The sequence below is a fragment of the Maylandia zebra genome, linkage group LG14, assembly GCF_041146795.1.
Source record: "Maylandia zebra isolate NMK-2024a linkage group LG14, Mzebra_GT3a, whole genome shotgun sequence".
Taxonomy (NCBI): Eukaryota; Metazoa; Chordata; class Actinopteri; order Cichliformes; family Cichlidae; genus Maylandia; species Maylandia zebra.
The window spans coordinates 18,317,905-18,337,752 of NC_135180.1; the positions used below are offsets into that span (position 1 = coordinate 18,317,905).

General features: G+C 40.1%; 1 protein-coding gene across 5 annotated transcripts in view; it reads left to right on the forward strand.

Moving 5' to 3' along the window:
• dync2h1 (dynein cytoplasmic 2 heavy chain 1) overlaps window positions 1-19,848 on the forward strand; it is a 125,034-nt gene that overhangs the window by 16,390 nt on the left and 88,796 nt on the right. For all 5 annotated transcript variants that reach the window (XM_076892392.1, XM_076892395.1, XM_076892391.1 and 2 more), the window contains exons 28-50: window positions 79-237; window positions 2,697-2,765; window positions 2,974-3,128; window positions 3,530-3,662; window positions 3,756-3,873; window positions 4,048-4,160; window positions 4,358-4,471; window positions 4,589-4,730; window positions 8,434-8,639; window positions 9,588-9,770; window positions 9,986-10,168; window positions 10,472-10,695; window positions 10,967-11,082; window positions 14,474-14,673; window positions 14,785-14,916; window positions 15,118-15,250; window positions 15,511-15,718; window positions 15,820-15,949; window positions 16,339-16,494; window positions 16,658-16,917; window positions 17,844-18,090; window positions 18,232-18,383; window positions 18,534-18,678. In XM_076892392.1, the coding sequence (XP_076748507.1) occupies window positions 79-237; window positions 2,697-2,765; window positions 2,974-3,128; window positions 3,530-3,662; window positions 3,756-3,873; window positions 4,048-4,160; window positions 4,358-4,471; window positions 4,589-4,730; window positions 8,434-8,639; window positions 9,588-9,770; window positions 9,986-10,168; window positions 10,472-10,695; window positions 10,967-11,082; window positions 14,474-14,673; window positions 14,785-14,916; window positions 15,118-15,250; window positions 15,511-15,718; window positions 15,820-15,949; window positions 16,339-16,494; window positions 16,658-16,917; window positions 17,844-18,090; window positions 18,232-18,383; window positions 18,534-18,678 (3,678 nt within the window). The remainder of the gene's footprint in view (window positions 1-78; window positions 238-2,696; window positions 2,766-2,973; window positions 3,129-3,529; window positions 3,663-3,755; window positions 3,874-4,047; window positions 4,161-4,357; window positions 4,472-4,588; window positions 4,731-8,433; window positions 8,640-9,587; window positions 9,771-9,985; window positions 10,169-10,471; window positions 10,696-10,966; window positions 11,083-14,473; window positions 14,674-14,784; window positions 14,917-15,117; window positions 15,251-15,510; window positions 15,719-15,819; window positions 15,950-16,338; window positions 16,495-16,657; window positions 16,918-17,843; window positions 18,091-18,231; window positions 18,384-18,533; window positions 18,679-19,848) is intronic.

A 19,848-nucleotide genomic window follows, 5' to 3' on the forward strand; every position in this document is an offset into this window, starting at 1 on the left:
GGTCCAGACGCAAAACCCAATATGACTGATGCAGAGGCGTGTGTTTTTTGTGTGTGCATGTGGTGCACATTGATATAGGATCTGAACAGTCGTGCTCAGGCGGAGGTGACGATCAGAGAAGCGCTGAGGGAGCTGGATTTGTGGGGAGCTGCAGCTACCTTCACCCTCACTGAGTACACAGACAGCAGTGGGCGCACTCTCACCCTCATCAAGGACTGGAAGGATATTGTCAACCAGGTAGATGTGGAGCACACATAAAAAAAAGACATCAAGTCAGCTGTTGTGTACAAATATAAAATGCAGATTTGGTTCACAATGCCATACTGAATCTCTGAAGTTTGACTAGGAAAGTAAATTGAGTTTTTTTTTAATTGGTTAGAGTTGACCATAAATCATTTTATGAAAAATAGTCACATCTCCTGGATGGACCTTGCACCCCTCTCTGGTTGTCTGGTTCTCTTTTATGGCCCTCAAAAATCATGTTGTATATGGTGACCCAGAATTGAAAGCAGGTTGTCTGCTATTCAGAAGGTCCATGTTTCGATCCTCAGTTCCTGCAACGCTAAATTTAAGTGCCTTTAGGCAAGATCCTGAATCATCAGTACCATTTGATGCCTCCATCTAGGTTTGCAGGTGTTACATTAAAAATGCGAGTGTAAAAAGGTACTGTATAAATTGCAGTTCATTTATTGTGAACTAAACTAGGAGAAGGTTGAACACAGAGATCTAATGTAGTTAGATCAGGTGCAGTTAGCCTATAAGAAATTGCTGGGCAGCACAGTGCTTGAGATAGTTCAGAGAAATAAGCTAGAAATTAGCTACTTACTTATAGTAAAAAGAATACAAATCGAGATTAAAACCCCTGAAATGTATCCACTTGTTGAAATTCACTAAAGAAGCACTTGTTTGCTAAGATGGAAATGATGGCCAAATAGGAAACTTTAGACATTTTGAACATTCAAGTGGCTAATGAGATTTTTCTGTTTAATGACTCCAGAGGGACAAACAGGCAAATCTTGGCACTTGCATCCCTTTTTGAGAAACAGCTTCAGTTATCTGCTGCGCTCATTCATCCTCATCTTGCTTTACATTTGTCCTGCTGTAGTTAATCTTTTGCCTGTCTAGATTGGATTGTTTTAGATGTTCTATATTGTTGACTATTGAATCTGCGATGGCCTCTAGATATAATTGAGCTTCATTATATCCTTGGATAGGGTGGCACAAGATTGCTGCTTCTTTCCTCTAGTTTAATTTATCAGAGGAAATTGAATAAGAAAAAGAGCCACAAAGGGATTTGCTGCAATTATACACTTTTTTTGTACTAAAGTATTGCTTTTAGTGATTTAGGCTAACGTGGTTTAAGATACTTCGTGAACACAAATGTATCTGAACATGAGCCCTGAATATACCACATATGGACAAAAGTACAAGACTGCCTACACATACAGTACAGGAGCTTCTCAGCTATGGAAACCTCATCTCAGCAAACTCAGTTTTTGTGCTGATCTTAATGCCAGAGGCGGTCTGGTCGACTTACTGAGTCAACAGAGTGAGGGCGACTTTTACGAACTATGCACCTCAGCACTTGGCACTCTGACACTTTGTGGCTGAGTTTCAGTGGTTTCTGGAAACTTCCACTTTGTAGTAATGCCACTTATTGTGAAATATTTACAAGGGTAGAAATTTCACAAGCTGACTTGTTGCATCAGTGCCACACTTGAATCCAATGAACTCTTTAGAACAGGGGTCTCAAACCAAAATGGGCTGTGGGCCACTGCTGGCACTGTCATCTCATTGGAGGTCCACTTTAGTGTTCAAGTAATACAAAAACAAACAAACAAACAAACACAAAAACACCCACAAATATTTCCAGAAATATAGTGTTTTGCTAGTTTTCTTTAAATGTCAAATATTGTATAACAAGACAAATCTGCAAATGTGAACGTAATTTTTTTTCCTCACTCTTAACTGAGGCCTTTCAACTGCTACTACTTTGAACTATCAAATAAACAAATTGTTACTGTCTTTCTGATCAAACGCGTGGCAGCACTTCTACTCTAATTTTGTTTGTATTTAACAAAATAAAAATGCAGACGTAAGTGTACACATTAGTTTTTGACTTCTAGTGAAAATTGTTTTCTTTACAAATAACTCTCTCACTGAACCAACACAGCCAATCCCTCAACATGTTTGTACTCTCTGCTCATATTGTTTTCATATTAAATCATTTTTTGCTTTTTAAAGAACTTATTTCAATATTGCATTCAGCAACAAACAAATCATGCCTACAAAAAAAGTTCAATATGTAATTGCATTACATTTCTTCACGTCAAGTAGGAGTGACGTGGGCCACAAGTGGCCCCCGGGCCGAAAGTTTGAGACCCCTGCTTTAGAATGACCCATACATAAGGTTTGTAGAGGCTTACCAAGATAGAACCCATTGTGTCTGATTGTGAAACAGTGTTATTGTTTTTAAAAAATTTTTTTTTATATAATTAGTACTTGCTTCTTTAAATGTTGCTGTCCATATTTACATGCAAATGTTGTTTCAGTACATCAGTGAAATGTTATGTCAGGCAGTTCAAATAAAAGAGCATACTTGACTCAATTGTTAGGGAGACATAGTTGACACTAAATGCCTAAATGACATCTTATGTATTAGGTATTACGTTTTCACCATTTCTCTGTCTATCTAGGTGGGAGATAATCGCTGTCTGCTGCAGTCGCTAAAAGATTCCCCTTATTACCGCAGCTTCCAGGACAAGGTCAGGTCAAGGTCTTTAAATCTATGAATAAACTTTAAGTGCTTAATTTTTTTTATGTATGGAAAAAGTACTTTTCACATACCTTTCTCAGCTTGTATTGGTACATGCAGTTTTTAAAAAACAAATTTGGTTCATTTATATATTAACATTTAATCCCTGATGAAGAAACTGTGACAAAGGTTTGAGTATTTACTCCACGTATATCCAGGTCAGTCTGTGGGAAGTTCGTCTGTCCGACTTGGATGAGTATCTGCTCAGTCTGAATGCCATCCAGAGGCGCTGGGTTTATTTGGAGCCCATTTTTGGACGAGGAGCATTGCCCCGAGAGGAAGCTCGCTTCAAACGAGTTGATGAGGACTTCAGGTACAGTGTGTGCAGCTCTGTGTAATAACACAAATGAAGCGTTTGCCCATTTAGGCACAATGGTGGCTAACACTGATACTTCACAGCAAGAACGTTCCTGATTTGGACCTTTCCTTCTGGTGTTTGAATGTGCGCACTCACTACGAGTGCATGAGTTTTCTTTGGGTAGTCTAGCTTCCTCTGACAGTTGAAAGACCTCCATGTTTGCAATGTATAGAATAAAACACTATTTGACTGTGTGGTTAAATGTGGCTTGTAGTCTGACGCACTTTGAGTGTTCAGTAAGATTAGAAAACCACTATATACTACATGTGATAATATACCATAAACTACATGTGGCTTCTCTTTTGCTGACAAATAGAAACTGGCATAACTGAACATCTTCTCGCTCCGTGTCTTAGGTCTATAATGTCAGACATCCAGAGAGACAACAGAGTTGTTTCTCTGAGTTCGAGGGCTGGCATCAGAAACTCCCTCGTCACCATACTGGACCAACTACAGCGCTGCCAAAAGTCACTCAATGAGTTCCTGGAGGTGAATACGCACGTGTGAGAAGACATTTGCTTTCTTTCACATGGGTTTCAAATATCACCACTACCTAAATGTGGTTTTGTGTCTGCATCACAGGAGAAACGGTCTGCCTTCCCACGGTTCTATTTCATTGGGGATGATGATCTGTTAGAAATTCTTGGGCAGGCAACCAACCCTAGTGTCATCCAGTCACACCTAAAAAAACTCTTTGCAGGTCAGAGACATGTGTGTTCTTACATTCTGTTGTTGCTGATGATCGTTTGCATTTATCTGCTGTCGCTCTGTCTTCTGCCTGTTTTCCCCCTTTTGTTATATTTGTTCATATTGTTTGAATCATAACGGTTGTATTGGATAGTGAAGGTAGTCTGCATATATATTCCCTTTGCAGGCATCCACAGTGTTGTGTTTGATGAGCAATGCCAGCACATTGTCGCCATGTGTTCTTTGGAGGGAGAAATTGTGCCACTCAGAAATATTGTACACATTTACAGCCTTGTGGAGGTAAAGCTATGAATGTATATAAATGGATAAATAGTATTATCATTGTTGGAGGTCTAAGGAGGTACTTGTAGTATGTTTATCCTTTTTAAAAATGTATTCAAAGCAACACAAATGTGTATTCATTTTAAACGTTTTATATGCTTTTTCTTTGAACCTTCCTTTGTGGTTCTGCATAAACAGTTTTCCTTCGTTTCTAGGTGTGGTTAAGTGAGCTGTCTGTGGAAATGAAGGAGACCCTAAAGCACTTGCTGTATGAATGTGTGTCAGCAGCAAAGAAAGGGGAAGTGGACCCCTCTCGTTATCCATCACAGGTGCACACACTCATTTATACAACTGCTTTTTAAAAATATTCTTTAAAGCTTGTGATGTAAAAGAAAATACGTTTTTTTTCTCCCCAGCATTAAACAATGTTGCATTTTTTCGTGTAGATCCTGTGTCTGGCTGAGCAAATCCAATTTACTGAAGATGTGGAAAGAGCTATAAAAGAACAAAATTTGCATCAGTTGGAGTTGGAGCTTAACAGCAAATTAGAAGTCTATACCACAGTGGACACCAGCTCTGATAACACAGGTAGGGAACACATTTGTGTTTAAGCATCGGGGAAGATAAAGTATGTGTGCCCATTCAGACAGGTGTAACGTTTCCCTGGACGGCATGAAATTCTGCACACGTGATATGGATTTTATTTAACATATACGTTTAGCTTAGTGTGTGCATACAAGGATTAAAAAAACTTACAGTTAAAAGCAATTTATAACCAACATTAATGAATAAACATCAAATCTGTGATTATTACAACCAGCCAGTTTCTTTCTTCTTCTTCTTATTTCCACTCCTCCCTTTAGGGATGGCCATAACAAGTCATCTTACTCTCACTCTATCCGTAGTATCTTCTTCTGTCACACAAACCCTCTGCAGGCCCTCCTTTACTTCATGCCTGAACCTTTTATGTGGACTTCCTCTTTTCTTTTTGCCTGGTAGCTGTCTTCAACGTCCTTTGCCCAACATATCCACTACCTCTCTTTTGCTCATGTCCAAAACAGTCTCAGCCTTGCATCTCTGACTTCATCTCCTATCCCAGCTGACACAGGGCGAGAGGTTGGGTACATGCTGGACAGGTTGCCAGTCTGTCACAGGGCTAACACATAGAGACCGACAACCATTCACACTGTCATTCACATCTGAAGCATATTAAAGCCAATCACCAACTAACCTAACCCTACTAACATGCCTGTCTTTGGAGTGCTTGAGGAAGCCGTAGTATCTGGACAGAACCCACACAGACACGAGGAGAACAAGCAAACTCCACACAGAAAGGCCCTGGCCAGATCCAGGACCATCTTACTGTTCGGCTTTGAGGCAACAGTAATTACCATGTCACTGTGTTCACTAGTGTTTCTACAGTTTTTCTTCCTCTAATCCAAGTATTCAGCTAAACGTAGATGCTAGCTTTAACATTATATATAAAGTGATACAATATAACTGATATATAATAGCAGGGCTACTTGAGTGGAGTCCTATGACCCCTAGTGGCCATATTGGCAATTAGAATTGCCAATATTGACTGGTTACGATCTCTGACATAAGGGTAATGCACAGAAAGACAGAAGAAGTTGTGATAAACAGGAACTACACAATGTTTTTTCCCCAAGAGGTCTTAAAATATTCACGTCTTTGCCCCACACTTGATGTGTGATTTTTCTCTCTCTCTCTGTGGTTATTTCTACAGCAAATTTCACAACCCTTATTTTAGTTTTTGACCTTTCTGTGAGAGTCCAGATAAACAATTGCTACTTAATATGTGTACTTAATCTACATCAGATACTGATCCAAATCTCAGGCTTGGTTGAATCTGTTGGGATTATGAGATGAGTGGGAAATTAATTCCAAATGAGTGTATCACTCATAGTCTCCTAGGAAGCTGCAAAGGGGCAGTAGTACGCTTTAAATCTGTAGGCAACATATCTGACAGGCGAATTTAATGACCCGGGGATGAATATATGGCTGCATAAAGCATAACAGCCGACTTTTGCCTCAGAACTCAAATCTGCTTTACTTTTAGATTTAAACAAGTTACTCATTCATGAGATGAAAGCGCCAACAGTACCGACATTTCACAGGACATTGGCGTTCTGGGAAATGGTCAAATTCCAAATCTCTTCTGTCATTTTCTTCATGCTTAACTTCAGCGTGTGGGCTAAATTTGTAGTTGTAGAATACCTTTTATTTTAGTACAGCACTGGATTATATTATATGGAAATATTATATTCTTACATGCACACCTTTTCCATTTATGCCTGTAGCAGTTATTTCCATGATAATACATTATTAAATTACTGGCTTCTGTGTAAAAAAACAAAATATATGGCAATGTTTCTTAGAGATTTCATTAGATAGGACTGACACGCCTAGGTGGTGATGTACTGTAATATTGCAAGTGCTGTTTCTTTTAGCTGTTAAAGAAAAAAAAGGCGGCTTTGGAGTACGTAATTCACTTCTTGTGTCAGGATGGTGCCGGGGGAAGTTTTCATTTTGTTTTCTACTGAAAATGACAAGCTGTATCAAATTGGGGGCTTTTGATAGCTGAAAAGGTTATTATGACTAAACCAGTGTAAAGGCTGCAAAGGCTCATTTTGGACTATTTTGAGTGGTCGTGTCGCTTATTAGTTTTAACTTAACTAATAATGTCTTACTTTTGCTCGTTTATGATTCATTTTGAGAGGAAATGATGGATGCAGGACACCGTTGTGAAAAGGGGTTAAAAAGGGTAAAATCCCTATGTGATGTGCTTTCTTTTAACACCAGTTTGTCTCAAGTGGTTATAAAGTGCTGGGACTGATTAAAGCAGCAAAAGTAATGGCAAGAAAGACAATCTAATTACCCAGTCTGCCTAAAATGTCCATAAATGGTAAATGGCCTGTATTTGTATAGCGCTTTTCTAGTCCCTAAGGACCCCAAAGTGCTTTACACAACCAGTCATCCACCCATTCACACACACATTCACACACTGGTGATGGCAAGCTACATTGTAGCCACAGCCACCCTGGGGCGTGCTGACAGAGGCGAGGCTGCCGGACACTGGCGCCACCGGGCCCTCTGACCACCACCAGTAGGCAACGGGTGAAGTGTCTTGCCCAAGGACACAGCAACTGAGACTGTCCAAGCCGGGGCTCGAACCGGAAACCTTCCGATTACAAGGTGAACTCCCAACTCTTCAGCCACGATCGCCTCATAAACTCCACAGGAAGTGAGGAGCCATTTGTTGGTGAGGCAAGACAGGATACATTTGGCAGGATACATTTGGCATACATTTGCTGAAGTAATTTGTATGCATCTCTAGCTAGGCTGACACTATTGATGCATACATGTCAACAAGACTATAAAAGATGCCTAAAAGGTGGCTTGAAGTGGTAAAAAGGAGTGTAGCCATAATTGATTTTGGGGGGTTGCTAGGCAAAAAAAATACACATATAAACAGACCCAGAAGCACCAGTGCTCTCTCTGGGCCTTTGTTCGGACTGAGGGAAAGCAGAAAATATTCCTGTGGTCTGACAGGTCAAATTTTAAAACTCTTAGAAATCCTCCAGGCTAAACAGAAAGGCCATCACTCACTTGTTGTAAGCACACAGTACAAAAGCCAGCATCCTCGATGGTATCAATGCGCATTAGTGCACAGGGCACGGGCAACTTGCCCATACTGAGAGGCCCTTTTAATACTGAATGACATGTATGTGGTTTCTTTGGCCTTTAAAAGAACATTTACTGCTTTCCAGCAATGTCTTTTTGGGGAGAAGGCCTTGCTTATTTCTGTTATATAAGCTCAAATGCTATTTTTTAATACAAATTACAATCCCCTGAAGTCAAGAACTGACACCTGTTTGGAATGATCACCGCTTTACCAAAAGAAAGAGAGAGAAATCCCATATCAAGCAAGAATGTAAAATTCAGGGTTACAGCTGCTGGTCTAATCAGTTCCATAAAACTTGAACAGTGATGAACTAAAGAGGTAATGCAGCACTGTTTTTAATGTTTAAATGTGTTGCCTGAGTCATACTGAAAAAAATCATATTGTTCATTTCAGAATTTCTCAGTTCTACACTGTGGTTTATTCAAATTCAATACACTATTGTAACAAATATTAACTATTTCCTGGCCTGGTTAAATCCAGCACCCTGCATTTACAGATACAATGCTCTTTTATGTCAGAAATGTGTTATTTGTGTACTTTTACAGGTTCTGACACCCTGAAATTTATGCATGTCTCCTTGTACAGAGTCTAGTGTCCTGCAATTGAAGCTGAAGGCCTTGATCCTGGATATTATCCACAACATCAGTGTGGTGAAGCAACTTAACCAGGCAGGAGTTACCACTACTGACGCCTGGGCCTGGAAGAAGCAGCTTCGGTTCTATATGGGGCCGGACCAATGCTGCCACATACATATGGTGGATGCACAATTCAGCTATACCTATGAATACCAGGTGTGATATAGTGCAAACGTGTTGTATATGCATTCCTCTTTTCAATTACACAAATGGAACAAACCAAAACATTCAGTGATGTTTCCTGCACTCCAATTAATCTTTACTTGACATTTTGTTTTTCTAATTAAGAATATTAAACCACAGGAAATTAAATCTGCTTTCTTAGCATTCATTTTACAGCACATTGACTTGCAAGGGAGGAAAGCAGCAGACATTTTCAACAGCAAGTTGTGCCATCTGTATTAGTCTATTTTTACAGATGATAAATGACTGACATCATGTCTAATTTTATAACCATAACAAAAATTATTATATTCATGTGTAACAACCAAAAAAAGGAAACCAAATATCTAAATCTAGCCGAGGGTTTAATATTCAGGTGAAGCCCTATAACATTTTGTTCATTCTGTAGCTACTTTCAGTATGACCCAGGTAAGGTAGTATTAGGAGAACATGCATTTTCTTAATCCCAGTTTATATCAGTAATAATTACACTATAGGCAGGAGTTTGGGGGCTGGATCAGCTTTATCACAAGCTATTGTTAAACAGTTTTTGCAGTGTGGCAGGCTGCAGTATCCCGCTTATGGGAGCTGTTGTGTAGGTGTTAATCAATGTATTTGAACCTATTTTTTTTTACCTTTGGGGGGCACTGTTTATGCAGGGATAAGGAGCACGTGTAATACAGTGCCTTCTTGCATTTCCACTCTACAGTTTTTTACAACCACATCCAGACTCCCGTTTACTTTTCTTTTCTTTGCCCGTCCATCATTCATTTGTCACGTCTATCCTTTTCCATTCATTTCCTTTATTTTTTTGACAAGTTTGTTTCAGTCTCCATCGTGTCCCTTCACCCATATCTCTGATGCTGTCTGGCCACCATCACTTTCCTTTGCTGTCTTTATTCCTAATTTTAATCTTTAATCTTATCTCTTACTGCCTCCCAGGGGAATGTGGCTAAGCTGGTGCACACTCCACTGACTGATAAATGCTACCTGACTCTGACCCAGGCAATGAAGATGGGGCTCGGGGGGAATCCTTATGGGCCAGCCGGCACAGGCAAGACTGAGTCCGTCAAAGCCTTAGGAGGGCTGTTTGGACGTCAAGTGCTGGTGTTCAACTGTGACGAGGTGTATAGATGCTTCTGTGAAAAGCAAAAAATATATACAAAGCGAAAGCTACAACTAAAGACGTGGATACAATATATCCATGAATCACATATGTGCAGTAGTAGACACACACATACACTAACCTTTTGATTAGTCCACACACATGCACAAACAAAGTAGGATTGCAAATTGAGTACAAATGACAACGACTGCTTTTTTTTTGGTCTGTTTTCCAGGGTATCGATGTGAAGTCAATGGGACGGATCTTTGTGGGGTTGGTGAAGTGTGGAGCATGGGGCTGCTTTGACGAGTTTAACCGTTTAGAGGAAGCAGTACTGTCTGCAGTTTCCATGCAGATTCAGGCCATTCAAGACTCTCTCAAACACCATAAGAACACATCCGATCTGCTAGGGAAGGAGGTCAGAAAATAAACAAATGCAGACAAAAACAATAATGCTGAACACCAGGTCATTCTGATTTCTCAAGCCCACCTCAGTAATTTATGACACTTTCTCATGATATACAATTATTTTTTCTATTTTTTTTAACTGTCTTTCAGTCAAATCAGTCCCACAGTAAATTATTTATGTTTTCATATATGGCGTAAAAACTGGATTTGTCATAATTCAAGAAGGAACTGCTTAAACTTTACTAATGCCAGTTTTAAAAAATCATACCGGTAATATTGAGAAGAACATGTTCTTCCTTTCTTCATCCTCTAGGTGGAATTGGACCCTAATTCTGGAGTCTTTATCACATTAAATCCGGCAGGAAAAGGCTATGGAGGCAGACAGAAACTTCCAGACAACCTAAAGCAACTGTTCAGGCCTGTGGCCATGAGCAGGCCAGACAATGAGCTCATTGCTGAAGTCATCCTCTACTCCGAGGGCTTCAAAAATGGAGAAATACTGGGATGCAAACTGGTAGCAATCTTCAACCTGGCAAGGTAGAATTAAGTCATTTTTGGTTTGGATTAGGGTCAAATTGACATGCAATGTGCTTCACCTGTGTAGTTTGATGTCTGTGTTGTGTGTGATTTTTGTGTTTCACGTGTTATTATTAGACGGACTTTCCGTTTTAGCATTAATAGTATGCAGTTGCTTGATTTTTGTGGATAAATTACCCTTTCTGCTTCCCACCACTGACTGTTACAGACAATGCTACCGCCAACTGCGAGTGTGTGATGTGTAAAAATGTGCCTTTATTTCTTTCTCCAGAGAGTTGTTGACTCCTCAGCAACACTATGACTGGGGTTTGCGAGCTCTAAAGACAGTGCTGAAGGCCTGCGGCGGTCTCCTGCAGCAACACAGAAGGAATCGCAACAAAGAAAAGAGTAAGACCCCCTCTGGGTGTTTTTCCTTTTTTTAAATATAGATTATTTCTGTGAGGCATTTTTATTTTTTCTTCTCCAATATTGTGTCAAGAAAGTTTTGAGGGGGTGCCAGTATAGCTCACTGGGTTGAGCAGGCAACTCATATGCCACAAGGTTATTCCAGAGACCACGGTTTGATTTTGTACCGGGCCAATTGCTACATCCCTTCCCCCTGCTCTCCCCAACCTTTCTTGTCCACCTTCAGCCTGTCACATCATTACAATGGCTAAAAAGGCCAAAAATGTATTTTAAAAGAAAGTTAGGAGGAAATGGGTTCATTTTTGACTCAAAATCAAACTCTTTGCCAAGTACAAAGGGTCAAAACTTTAACAATGCAAAGTACTAGGATTTTTATAAAATACACTGTGTTTTATTCGGGTTTATAATTACACAACATTAATGGCAGACTTTCATTATATTCAAGCAGCACCTGATGACTTGATTAATGATTTATTTCTGTCTGAAGCAGAGGTTGTGCTAATTTGTGAAATCATTTGGTGGGGTGAGAATGAAATCTATACTTAAGAGGGAGCTGCACATAATCTGATAAATTGTCTTAAGCCACTTTAGTCAACACTGATTGAGACTACAAGTCTGAAAGTTATGGGCTGCATATTTGTTTAGCCAATTTACACATTCTTTATTCTAGTCCTACAGAGGAGTTACAGTGATGTATTGTACTTAACAAAAATAGGCATAATTAGAAAGAACATCCCTCTGGGTAGAGTTTTGAAAGTCTACTGTTGTATTCAAGACATTTCTCATCTGGAGGCTGAATTTAAACAAACAGACACACTTTTTTAGGTGTTCTTGGCTGTTGCTGTTTCTCCAGCTAACGAACTTTTTGCTATGGGCTCCTCTCACTTCCCCTGTGGGCAGCTGCTGCACAGATGCTTCAAAGCTGCCCTGGCTAATGATGACCTTGAGAGCTAAACAAAAGGCCTTAAGTTACCTCGATGCCTCATACTGGGACCACTGGTCTGTTGTTGGCAGAGGGAAACATTATGATGTGTGGTTTTCACACTCCTGACAAGATTTCCAATGAGAAATTAAAGTCAACATTTCATCCCCTGGTGTGTCACTCAGCTGGATCCAAGGGATTAGCAGTGACTTGGGGGTAATTGTGATTGGGTAAAGTTGGGCCATTTAATTAACATAAAAAGCAGCTATGTGTAAAACTTCTGCTCCTTGATGGTGAACACATATAGTATGGGATATCATCGCCTCTGTCAGTGCGCCCCAGGGTGGCTGTGGCTACAATGTAGCTTGCATATCACCAGTGTGTGAATGTGTGTGTGAATGGGTGGATGACTGGATATGTAAAGCGCTTTGGGGTCCTTAGGGACTAGTAAAGCACTATATAAATACAGGCCATTTACCAGGCCAGGCCATCATATCCCCTCATGGTATATGTCAAGAACAGAGTGCAGGTCCTCAGATTATTATTATTATTATTATTATTTTTTAATATCAGTTGTTCACCCTAACTCTGGGGTACACCCAGAACCTATAGGAGAAATTATATTTTCCGTATGGGAATACTTTGGGGTACAAGATCCCTCAGGAGTAACTGAGGGATCTCAAAGTGTCGAGTCTCACTGAGTGAGAGGATGTCTGGTTAGCCTGCTGCCACTGTAACATGACTTCATATAAGCAAAAGAGGATGGATAGATGTTAAAAAATATATAGTTCAATCCATTGTGTTTATTGGAGACCGGACTCTTGTCCTGGTGAAGGATCATTCAACACATCATAAATAAATATATCTCAAAGGCAAAGTAAGCGTAACTGTGCTGTCATGTAACATTGACTTGCAAGGGAGGAAAGCAGCAGACATTTTCAACAGCAAGTTGTGCCATCTGTATTAGTCTATTTTTACAGATGATAAATGACTGACATCATGTCTAATTTTATAACCATAACAAAAATTATTATATTCATGTGTAACAACCAAAAAAAGGAAACCAAATATCTAAATCTAGCCGAGGGTTTAATATTCAGGTGAAGCCCTATAACATTTTGTTCATTCTGTAGCTACTTTCAGTATGACCCAGGTAAGGTAGTATTAGGAGAACATGCATTTTCTTAATCCCAGTTTATATCAGTAATAATTACACTATAGGCAGGAGTTTGGGGGCTGGATCAGCTTTATCACAAGCTATTGTTAAACAGTTTTTGCAGTGTGGCAGGCTGCAGTATCCCGCTTATGGGAGCTGTTGTGTAGGTGTTAATCAATGTATTTGAACCTATTTTTTTTTACCTTTGGGGGGCACTGTTTAGCATCGGAAGATAAGGTTACAGTTAAAAATTTGACTGGTCTGGAGATGCTTATCCTTTGCTCAACAGAGATACAATAAAAGTGCTTGGCTTATCTGTGCCTCTTTGTGTGGATATCTATTGAATGCAGCCGGATAAACACCACGAGTATACTTAAACAGAAAGCTTCAGTGTCCAGCTCTTTTTCTGTGCACATGCTGCGCTTGCCCTCTAAATATTCTAGTACGGACATGCCATGAATTGACATTTAGCTCAAGCACTTTCCCTAAAAACTTTTCTTCCCTCGGGTTTTTCACTTGTCTGTACTTTTGTCCTTCTGCATTCTCTCGTCCTCAAAACACTTTGCCAGAGCGTTGTTGTTTACCTCTTCAGCATTTCTTCCTCAGTTCCTGCTCCCTCCTCTAACCTCTTGTTAGCGCTCTCTTTCTCTGATACCTGGCTGTCGATGTTGCTCTCGTCCCGCTCGTTCGCAATCGGTGCCCTCTTTTTCTCACCCCAAAGGTCCCCTTCATGCCTCTTGTTTTCAATAACCTCCCACACTTCTACCTTGGTTTTACTCACCCTTTCCCAGATTCTATCATTCTTTCCTTTAAATCTTTCTCTTCCTCCAGCACCCACCTTTTATCTGTCCAACACACAAACACACACACACAGATTCACAGACACATTGTGTGAACCTCTTGTCTGTCGATGAGTCCCTGAGGTTTTTCCTTGTGTTTGTCTCTGTATGTAGTCTGGCCAAGTGCGCTTCTCTGCAGAAAGACAAGAGATCAAAAGTATTGACAGTGTCTTAAATCGTGACAAGTTTTGGTAATTAGCACATTTTTCACTGGGGACATTTGCAAGAGCAAACCAATACTAAACTTTCCTCCCCTTGTTTTTATATCATTTTCTATTTTTTTTTCTTTTCATTCAGCATATTGCCTTTTTCATAGTTTATAGCTGTTTTATAGTGTTAACCATACTCTTATTCAAGTATTTTTTATGCTTATCCCTGTTTTGGATTGAAATTAAATTTATATTAATTTCTTTTCTTTCTCTAACTCATTTTCTCTCTCTGTCCATCTACTTGCAGTTGAAGAGAGTAGTATGGTAGTGCAGGCCTTAAGACTGAACACAATGTCCAAGCTGACCTTTGCCGATTGCTCTCGGTTTGATGCTCTGGTGAGAGATGTCTTCTCTGGGGTTGATTTCACTGACGTGGAGGACCAGATACTAACACATGCACTGGAACAAGTTTATAAGGAGGCACAGCTTGAACTTATACCCAGCCAGGTGTGTATATGAAGAATTCTAATAAACACTATGTGAACTGACGTTGTTTGTTAGAAAGATGGTATAAGAAAATCAGAGATAGTTAAATGGAGTAATTGTTGTCATTTATAGCTAAAGAAGGCATTGGAGCTAAATGAACAGCTAAGACAACGTATGGGCGTAGTTGTTGTCGGGCCAAGCGGAGCAGGCAAGTCCACACTGTGGAGGATGCTCAGGGAGGCTCTCGGCAAGACAGGAAAAGTGGTGAGTAGAGGGAGAACCTCCCCTCTTGAATTTAATGCTGTAACTGGAAAAAGTGATGTAATACAAGTCCTCTAAAATTACATTATGCACTGTCTGAGTTCCAGTGTTATTTAGCATATAAAAGAATCTAAAAAGCGACATTTTCAAAATTAAAGAAATTCTGCCTTGAGTTCTTGCCAATTCACTTTTTTTGTTTGGTAGGTGAAGCAGTACACAATGAATCCTAAGGCCATGCCCAGACAACAGTTGTTGGGACATATAGACATGGACACCAGAGAGTGGTCTGATGGCGTCCTCACCCACAGTGCCAGGAACGTGGTCAAAGAATCTCAGGGTAATAAGAGAGGGACACTGCTGGTTTGTGATTAACCAGACGTTTGACATTATTGCCCACTGAAACTGGAAAAGTGTTTGGCCATCACCAGAATCATCCAATTTCAAAGTGCTTTAATTCTGCAATGTTAAGCACTTGTGAACAAGTTTTGTATGTAAAACTTTTGAAATCAGATGATTCTTTCAGACACACCCCGTATCGTGATTAATATCCTGAATGCATGCGTTGTAAACATATGCATGTATATTTGTGTTTTCTAGAGGTGAACTCTTGGATCGTATGTGATGGCGACATTGATCCTGAGTGGATTGAGAGTCTGAATTCTGTCCTTGATGATAATCGACTGTTAACCATGCCCAGTGGCGAACGCATCCAGTTTGGACCTAATGTTAACTTCCTGTTTGAGACTCATGACCTCAGCTGTGCCTCACCAGCTACCATATCCCGCATGGGCATGATCTTTCTCAGGTCAGTCAGCCTATGCAGAAAGAGTTTTAAGCATTTATTTCTACCAAATTCCACCTTTTCAGTACTTGTCTCACTGGCATTTTACTTCCTCATATCTAAAGTGATGAGGACATTGATGTGGGTGCCTTGGTGAAGTCGTGGTTAAAGGGTCAGCCAGAAGAGTGTCACAATAATCTTGAAAACTGGCTGGGCGATTACTTCCAAAGATCTCTGGACTGGGTCCTCAAGCAGGTCAGCGTCCCACTGCTACACAGTGCATGAAAAGCAGTCACATCTTTTCATTGTTCTAAATATTAAACACATCTTTTGTTTGGAACCTGACACAGTGGTGTCATCAGTGCGTATGCACTGAGCAACTTAGAACCTTGATCAGTTAACTTCATTTATAATTACCAGTATTTATTATGATATATTTAATTGGTAACATTATGAAAGTGCAATCAAGTAACTGAAATGACTTGTGACCTTTCAGCTCAATGAACAGATCCATTTATTATTTCCTTCTAATTTACATAATCCTTACAGACTGGATTTTTCTTTTGCTCAACCGGTTTATTTGAAAATCGTAAAAGATCTTTGATCCTTACATCTGTATGCTGTTCTTTCTCTCTCCTCATCAGAATGACTTTGTGGTGGAAACTAGTTTAGTGGGCACAGTGTTCAATTGCCTGTCTCACCTCAATGCTGTGAAGGAGAGGGGCCAGTTCATCGTTGGTCTACTGAGAGGTATGGGAGGAAACCTCAACCTCAAAACACGACAGGAGTTTGCCAAAGAGGTGAGGACCTCATTTTGTTCTCGTTTGGTATCAATAGAGGTTGAATTCAAGAACAGTTTTATGTTTGGATTTAAATTGTATTCATGTCTTAATTATAACTGCTGAAAATTATAAGGATGGATAACTTGCTAATGTTTGTCTTTATGTCTTTTCACTCCTGTAGTTGCTGAGCTGGGCCAGGGAAAGCCCACCAGACCCCAGAAAACCATTGGATACTTACTATAACACTGACAGTGGTCATCTAGCAAGTTACATGTTCCAGCGTCCTGAGGGTCTCACGCTGGAGCAGTTCTCTCATACACACATGCTACCTGTGATTGAGACTCCAGGCATGCAGAGAGGTCTGCAGGGTTTCTCTCCTTGGCTCACCACACAGCACAGGCAGCCCTTCATGGTCGTAGGGCCAGAGGGTTGTGGAAAGGGGTAATTACTTCTGGATCCATATACAAAAACACATTAAAAACCATTTAGCCCTTCACAAAGCCATGATTGCTGAACAACTGTTACATTACCTTCCATTATCCTGACTTAAGATCAAATGGCATTCTGCGGAAGCAATTCACAAAGGGTTTTTTTTTATTCTATCCTCATGTTAGCCTTTAGTACAAAAATCACTGGTGAGGTCAGAGTGTGCAGTGTGGTTTGTGAGACAGAGGCACTCAAATAGGAATACTCAGAATGACACAATCACATAATCAACAGTGAAATCAAAGCTGCTTTTATTCAAGACTTGAACTTTCTTGTAAAGGCACTGAAAGCTCAGAATAAAGATCAAATCTTTGGGTGTGTGTGTGCGTGCTGTTTGTGCTTGGGATTGTGTACGTGTACACATCAAGTTCTGAACTGCCCCACAAGTAATTGTGTCCCTCCCCTGGGTATAAAAGAGCAAGGGTCCCTCAGTTTGCCTTTTACACTCCACTTTTGTATCTCTCAGTCTTTTCTTTTCTCATCCTCATGCCCTGCCTCACTTTGTCTGAAACGTTACGGTGCCAGTAAGGCACGGGATTTGTCAACTTAGTCTTCTGATAAAAGTACAGATTTTCTGATAATGACTGTGCATGCCCATGAACACGTCATATTTACTTTCTTTAATTTGCCTTTGAGTCAAAGGTAAACAATTTTCTTGACGTCCCAAAAATTTATTTTTTTGATTAATGTGGCAGTAACACAGATTTCATCCTCTTATCCTTTCTTGCTGTCCTTAGATCAGCTTAAAAATGGGTGAAGCTGAACTGTTTAAAACATTTAAGCATATGGATGAACTGTTGCCATCCTCTGCGCTCATGTCTCACCTCACGTACTTTGAGTTCTTGTGTGTTTCCTGACCTTATTCTGTTCGTCCTGTTCAGCATGCTCCTGCGCTACGCCTTCTCTCGGCTGCGTTCCACCCAAGTTGCTGTGGTTCACTGCAGCGCCCAGACATCATCACGCCACGTCCTACAGAAACTGAGCCAGACGTGCCTGTTGCTCAGCTCTAACACTGGTCGAGTTTTCAGACCCAAGGACTGCGAGAACTTGGTCCTTTATTTAAAAGACATCAACCTACCCAAACCGGACAAGTGGGGGACCAGCAACCTCACTGCCTTCCTCCAGCAGGTAAAAAGACAGATAAATTAAAAAGTCAGTCAATGGCTGGATGTGTTGGAAACAGTTTTGATACAAGTGCCCACTCTCAGAAACTTAGACTGTTTCATGTCCACCACCAAGCATCACAATATATATTAACCTTTCTTTCAGGTGTTGACCTATAAGGGGTTCTATGATGAAAATCTGGAGTGGGTCAGTCTTGAGAACATACAAGTGGTGGCTTCCATGTCCACAGGAGGTGCTGTTGGGACACATTCACTCACAACCCGCTTCTCTTCTATAGTACGCATCTGCACAATAGAGTAAGTACAAAACAAGCAACATATAAGTAAATACCAGTAAAACAGCACTTTGTCATTGTTCCCATCTCTCTCTGTTTCTCTGCTTGGGCTCCTTCAAACTTGACAGTGATTCATTCTTGTTATCCTACTGTTTACTTTACCTGACTTTAGTTATCCAGACAGGGAGCAGCTGCAGACTATCTACTCAGCTTACCTGCAGCCAGTTCTCCAGCACAGCCTGGGCAGCCAGGCAGCCTGGGCCAGCACAGGGAAAACACACCAGCTGGCTGGGTCTCTTGTGCAGCTCTATGAACAGGTATTGCATTTCACAGGGTGTTCATTCAAGTTTATAACCAGGTTTGTAAAAACACAGTTTTCCTGAGATGCAAAGAGCATAAAAAAGGCACAAAGAAATCTGAGTAATTCCAGATTAAAACAGTCTCTATGTGATGCAAAATCACACTGTCCAAGTCCTTGTATTTTCACAGATATCCATTTTTAACTAATGGGTGTTAGCCAAGTTCTCTCCAGTCTTTTCAAAAGCACATTAGGTTTTCACATAATTCGTGCCGGTTTTATTACAGGTACAGGCATTACATTGTAGAGACTTGTGCATAAGATAACTTGACACTCAGAAATGTGTCCAGATGAATGCTGAGATTTTGCTTTCATGATGTTAGAAAATATCAGTTAAAGAAATCTGTTGTGTTGTTATTCGCCTTCACAGTAGCTTCTTACTGTTTTATTGCAGCCACAAATGTCAGATATTCTCAGCAATTGTGACATTTTCAAGTTATTATGCATTTGTGTACGCACTTAGGGGGGAATGTTTGTTCTGTTGCTATTTTGATATTGCTCTTCACGCCATTGGATTATTAGGATTATAAATGCAGCGTAGTGATAAATGTGGAGATTCAGGTGCTTATTTTTAATCGTGTCATCTTTTTGCATATCTAGTTTGCGGTAGATAGAAATGTGTAATGAAAAGAGGTTTTATCTGTATCTATAGATATTTACTCACAGCCACTTTATTAAGTCAAAGTCAAAGTTTGTTTATATAGCACAATTAAAAGACTAGTGTACATCAAAGTGCTTCACAATAAAACGGCAATGCGGGCAGAACAAAGAACCTTATTAGGAACACAGTTTTATCAAGTGATTGTGATGTTCAAGAAACCAGTTTGAGATGATTTGAGCTTTGTGGCATGGTGCTTTATCCTGCTGGAAGCAGCCATCAGAAGACACATACATTGTGGTAATAAAGCATGTGTACAAGGTCAACAAAGAAAATATCCCCCACATCGTTACACCACTACCATTAATAGAAAAAAACGATGGATCTGTTCTATGTTCAAAATCAATTAAGTCATTTTTCTCCCTGTTCTGATGCTCGGTTTGAAGTTCAGTATATGCCTAAATGCATCAATTTGCTGCCATGTGGTTTTTTGTGTTAACAATCAGTTAATTAAGTTGATTAATAAACTGT